The 6,506-nt window shown below is 43.4% G+C and overlaps 1 protein-coding gene across 1 annotated transcript; it reads left to right on the forward strand.

Annotated features, from left to right (window-relative positions):
* The first annotated feature begins 521 nt into the window (after window positions 1-521).
* LOC306922333 (fibroblast growth factor-binding protein 1-like) lies at window positions 522-3,764 on the forward strand. The gene is made up of 2 exons (XM_079499860.1): window positions 522-543; window positions 2,043-3,764. The coding sequence occupies exon 2, from the start codon at window positions 2,055-2,057 to the stop codon at window positions 2,847-2,849; it is 795 nt and encodes a 264-aa protein (XP_079355986.1). The 5' UTR covers window positions 522-543; window positions 2,043-2,054; the 3' UTR covers window positions 2,850-3,764.
* Window positions 3,765-6,506: the final 2,742 nt, after the last annotated feature.

Genomic DNA, 6,506 nt, shown 5'->3' on the forward strand with positions numbered 1-6,506 from the left:
ATAGGCTTAATTACCACGGCTGGTTGTAAGTTGATACATGATGTTGGATATTATTTTACGTTGTACGTACGATTAAACATGGACAAAGTGACTCATTAGCCTATACTTATAGGCTTTTATGCTACTTAAACTTGTTGTTGCACTTTTTTGATAGTATCCTCCTATCCTGTGAAGGAGCAATGCCATAGAAAATTAGAAATGCCTTTAATTGCTATAGGCTTTTCATCTCTCTCCACACTTGCTGGTGTTTGTCAAAATAAGCTCATATAGCCTATAGGCTACATTACGTGAGTTCAGTTCAGTTTAGACACGTCAAGTATAATAGGCTCGAGGCGGCATTTAACATGTTGTTCACTCATTGTGTGTGTGCGTGTGTGTGCGTGCGTGCGTGCGTGGCGCGCGCGCCTCGTGTGGGCGTGCCTCTAGATGTATAAATGCCATGTGCGAGCCCCCCCTTTTCATTTGTTGTACACGAGCCACAACATCTCTCTATCCGCAGCATAGGCGACTATATAGGCTAGTAAGGCTACACCACGATTTTCGGTAAGTAAAAACCATTCTGTTAAGTAAATTCGTTTTTTTTGGGAAGCATAATAGTGGTAGGCCTAATACAGTAGGCTATTTATAGGCTTTTGTGTGTGTGTGTGTGTGTGTGTGTGTGTGTGTGTGTGTGTGTGTGTGTGTGTGTGTGTGTGTGTGTGTGTGTGTGTGCGTGCGTGCGTGCGTGCGTGCGTGCGTGTGTGTGTGTGTGTGTGTGATGTTACATAGAAAATAGATGAAGCTCTATGATTGTTATAGCAATGTGGCACAGATCCTATACTTTTCAGTGGAGCAACCCACTCATGGGCCCCATATATATATATATATATATATATATATATATATATATATATATATGTATTGTATATAAATAATACACATCACACACATGTACATACAAACATATTTAGTGCATGTTGGTCAATTCGTAAGCACATTTCTCATTGTAAAACATTTCATTAACGAGTTTTTCTTTATAACTTCAGAAACCATTATTAAAATGTATAATGTTTCATGCCTATGTAAACAATAAGGTATTATATTGGGGTCCATTCAAGAAGCAATATTTGACACATTTGATTTCACGTCCACTGCAGCACAGTTGAAGGGATGTTCCAGTGTGTCGATATCTTTATTAAAAACCCATTCTGGGCGGGAACCCCTTTTGGTGTTTTAACTAAGCATTATGTTATACTTTAGCTATTGAAAAATAGCAGATCTACAAGCTCGTAGCGCGCCACTCTGCTATTTTCTGAAAAATCGTGAAAATGCGGCACAAATCTTTGAATAGGGTTCAGAAGACTTTTTTTAAATGGGTTAATCCTGTAGCATCATAGACGTGTGTCATTGTGACTGAGAAGGACCTCCCAGCTCCCAGCATGCCTCAGGGCACACAGACACTTAGGTTGTGTCCGAAACCACATACTAACGTTACATACTACACTACACAGCATGCTATTTTCAGACTACTATACTTCAGACATACTAAGAAGTTATTTGGCATACAGACAGTGCCAGTATGTGATGTCGGACAGGCTATACATACGAAATCACTTGTACTTTGTTTTTAGTTAGACAATGGTTTTGCATGTTTATTGTGGTTGATGTTGTTGTTTAATGCTTTTATTCCATGTAGACATCATGTCTATTATGAGTATTATATACGCATTTGATTGTGAAACCAAACCATGGCTGTTAAGAGTGGTTATGATTGGCTGGCACCCTGTCCGTTGCATATGAGGTTCTTTCTTTGGAGTGACTTTTATGTGTGAGACCTGCAATAAAAATAATTTCCTATATTAACCTCTTTCAACCTTGCGTCCCTATTTCGGGCATGTTATTAGTTATTACAATTTTCCAAAATATCTGATCTACAGTACAAGATCTACAAGTAGGCTATAGATGAAGTATTGTGCGATGAAGTATATATTTGGCATATTTTCATGAGCTGTTGATCTTCAACCCACCAGTCATTGAAAAAAACCTTCTATGTTCCACTCCAGGTCGAGAAGGAAATGATGCTGCTTGGGAGTCTGGCACCGTGTGTGTTGCTGCTGTGTGCCTGCGTCGTGCAGCACTTCTCCATGTCCGCTGCTGCGCGAGACAGGGGTCACCCCAAAGGTCACGGCGGCGGAGGAGCGGAGCCAGCCAGCCAGCCGGCGAGCCAGCGAGCCGGTGCGAGGGCCGCGGCCGCCAACAAGGGCAAGTTCTCCACCAAGGACAAAATGCAGTGCACATGGGCCGCGAGAGAGGACCGGGACATGCTGGTCAAGCTGCGCGTGCACTGCCAGAACCCAGAGGCTCGCGTCACAGGCGGGGTCACGGACCGCAGCTGTGAATACTCTGCCAAACCATCGAGCTGCGCGGAGTACGCCTCAAACCAGGCCAGCTTCTGGAAGCAGGTGGCCCGCGCGCTGAAAAAGCTGCAGAGGAAACTCTGCACGGACGACCGCGCGCTGGTCAAGGCGGGGGTGTGCAGGCGCGCCTCCCGTGACGCACATTTCAAGCTGGATCTCCACACTGCAGTGGCTTCTGCGCAGCAACCAGGCGACAACGTGAGGCAGTCGGAGACACCTCGACCTCAGACTCCATCACCCAACCGCCCTACCACCATCACCCCCGCCACCACCACCACCACCACCACCACCACCACCACCAAGAGACTCCAAACCCAGGGCACGCCGACCCCGGAGAAGTCCTGCACAGAGCGAGTGGACCAGCAGAAGCTGGCAGAAGAGTACTGCAACAGCTCGTGGGCCAGCCTTTGCACGTTTTTCTTTTCCATGGTGCAAAGTGGTTCTGAATGCTGACCGAATACAGAACTCTACCTCCCCAAGTGGATTAACACCTTGATTTTCTGAGCGGAAGGTCCCACCTCCATTATTCAGACTATTGCCTCAGCCTTGCCTGTCGAACTGAAGACATTGATTCTTGTACACCGTGGAGAAATGGACAGCAGCAAAGTGCATTTACATGAGTACTGTACTTTACTTGAGTATTTTCTTTTTTGGAAGCATATGAATTTCGCGTCACTACGTTTCACAGACATAGTTGTACTTTTGACTCCCCCGCGACTCAAACCACTTAAGCCCTATTTAAAAAAAATAGTGAAAATAGGCAATCTACAAATCGATGCAACACGTGAGCTCATTATTTTGAAGATTTTTTGAATATTTCTGGGTTTAAATTCGTTTTTGAACATTTCTTCATTTCAACAGAGCAATGCATTGATAGGCCTACTAGTAAAAAAAGAAAATGTGCTTTGTAATTTGTACTTTTGAATACTTGTAAAAGCATGTACTTTTGATTTCTTAAATATTTTAAAAAGCATATATTAAAAAGTATTCCATTACTCAAGTACAAATTTGACTGAGCAACTTTCACTTGTAATTGAGTAATATTTGACTGGTATTTGTACTTTGACTGACTGAACTTCTGTGGTTGAGTACTTTGTCCACCACTGCTGTGAAGTTAGGTGTACTACTGTCCGTTCCCAAACCAAAGAATGTATATTTCACATAGTGTATGTTTCCCATTTGTGTTTAAACATGTACAAAATGTTTTGGATGCTGGAAATATAGCTTCACAATTATGTTTTGATGTACATTTTAGACCTTCTTCTCCCATGTATTCTCTGCAAAGTCTTGTTGGGGACAATTTCTGTATATTTTGAAACGTGACAATATATTTCTTTTGGGTATGGAATTACACTCTCTTCAATATGATGCACAGTGGCGTGCACAGATAGACACTAGGGGGTGCTAGAGCACTGCCCTTTTGGCAATGTGCCCTTTCGAGAGAAAAAAACGGAAAAAAAACACTTTTTATTTTCTCCTTGTTTTTCTTATTTTGTACAGTTACACTGTACAGTATGTGGACCATGGTAACATTGATCAATTCTTGATAAAAAGCTTCTAATATATTATTTAGGCCCCACAATCTATAAATCTCACACTATTAAGGCAACCGGCCGGTTCCACGCGCTGCACAAAGTGCCCTTTTTTTCCACTTGAGCACCTGCCCCTCTAAATGTCTGTGCACGCCACTGATGATGCACACATCACCACTAGTAACAATGCATACCGTTTGAGCGAACGCCACTGTATTTATGCTGCACAAATAAATGTCTCCTATTTATACAGTTTCTACACTTCAGTTTCTACACATCTCATAAACACAGCACTTTATGGTTGTCTGCAGGTTTACTATGGATGTAATCTCTCAAGATTACATCCCAGATTCAGATTGCTATAGATGTAGCCTGGGCACCATTTCATTTCGATATATGATCCTGTCGGGAGCGGATGATATCGTTACGTCATGTTGTAGTATTGTTTTGTAGTTCGACAGGCAGGAACAACAGGCGGCAACTTCTTTCGATTTTTCTCAATAAAAGCTACAGGCTACGAGAGCTTGTATTGAGAAAAATCGGAAGAAGTTGCCGCCTGTTGTTCCTGCCTGTCGAACTACAAAACAATACTACAACATGACGTAACGATATCATCCGCTCCCGACAGGATCATACGGACTTTTGAAACAGAGACCAGGCTTTCCTCCGAGGTGGTGGAAAGCCTGGTGAGGCGAGGTTACTATAGATGTGACGAATGGATGGAGCATTTTCTATCCAACGTGTACAACAACATTTTCTTAATGGCATCAATCCAATGCAGAAAGAGCGACAGAATGCATAGATGTAGGTATAGCAGCATAGCAGAGAGGTACTAAATACTAAAAATAAATAAAAGTTAATATATGTACAAGGAACTCATTGTGTCGGGGGATTGGTGATAAATCCTAGAACTTGGATTTAGAGTTCAACAGAAACAAATGGCTGAGGGGGAGAAAAAACTGTTTCTGAATCTACAAGCCTCTGTGAGCGAACTGCGAATTAAGGGGTCAAAAAGGTAAATGGTAAAGATAAGAGGCGTCCTTGATGATACTGAGAGCCTTTATAGACTGACTGAAGACGTATGAGGAAGAAGTGAAGAAGTCCTAATTGTAGAACAGTTCCATTTCCAGACTGAATACGTTGACAGTACAATATGAAGGAGTGGAACGTATTGACACACCCATATAAAGGTGTGTGTGTGTGTGTGTGTGTGTGTGTGTGTGTGTGTGTGTGTGTGTGTGTGTGTGTGTGTGTGTGTACACGGGCGTGCACATGGGCGTGCATGTATGCAAGTTTGTTCATTCATGTACGGCTACATAGGCAATTTGGACATCAGCCAAGAAGTGGTGTCGTCATCCAGTTCAATAAGCCTATCTCACAGAATTTCCCCGCCCCCTTAATACGCCCCCTTTCGGGGTTAGTGGTGATAGCGTGACGTCACTCCATAGACGCTACATGTTAACAGAGGTAATTTAAGAAGTCTACAACTTTTGTTTTCTCAAGGTAAGGTTTGTTCTATCTGTTCGAGCTGATTTACCATCTTGTTTGCGTCATAATAATATTGGTCTGTCACATTTTTACATTAGAAAATGTACTTAGATTCTCCAGAGAAACAAACGTGTAAATGCTAATGTTAAATGACACCACTATTTACCGGAAGTGGCCGTGGAAAGCGGGCTGTGAGATAGGCCTATTGGGCCGCTGACTCCATGTGGTGATTTGAAGGTTGGGCATTCATCGATGATGTGTTCAACAGAGATCAGTGGCAGACACTTGAAATCAGGAGGATTGGTTGAAGGAGAGTTGAGTAAGAGAGAGAGAGAGAGAGAGAGAGAGATATAACTGCACGTGATGTCCATGTTGACTTTGTTGGCTGCCCCTAAAACAGTGGTTCTCAAACATTTTTCATGTCAAGGACCCCCAAATTGACACGTGGGACCCTTCTTTTTTTTTTACGGCTCTAGCAGTGATTCTGAAGCGTTCTCAAGGACCCCCAGTTTGACATGCATTAGACTACGGACCCCCATTTAACAACATTTCTATCTCTGGGACCCCGATTTATATTGTAAAATCAATGTTAATTTAACTCTGAGAGTGTACACATGCACCGTTTGGTTCCATTTTTACACTCTCCGAGTTACAGACCCATGAGGGTCCATTTGGGGTCCATAACTATCTACCATTTAGCTGGGGACCCCCTGGACGATGACACTGGCGAGAAATAAGACATGCAAGACGACAGCAAGGGGCCAGAGTGTTTCACTGGTGCCCTCATGCCTAAATAATTTAGAGCCGTTATCTTGGGATTCCTCCAGCGTGACGCGTTGTTGTGTCATCGAGCCAAGAGTTCCAGCAGGCGCCTCTAAACAAAGTTGAGCGCGCCTCCGTCGGTCTCTGTAGGGCGGTGGTCTGAAAAGGCCATTAATGTTCCATTATGTGTGTTTAGCTTATATATAAGACACCACCCCCCCCCCCCCCCCCCCCCGCCCTCACGTGTACCCAGTTTGAGACACTGCACACACGTGCACAGATGAAAGCTTCTCCATTTCTCACTCTCTCACACAGATGAGTTTGCACG

Source organism: Electrona antarctica, assembly GCF_951216825.1.
Source record: "Electrona antarctica genome assembly, chromosome: 4".
NCBI classification, from domain to species: domain Eukaryota; kingdom Metazoa; phylum Chordata; class Actinopteri; order Myctophiformes; family Myctophidae; genus Electrona; species Electrona antarctica.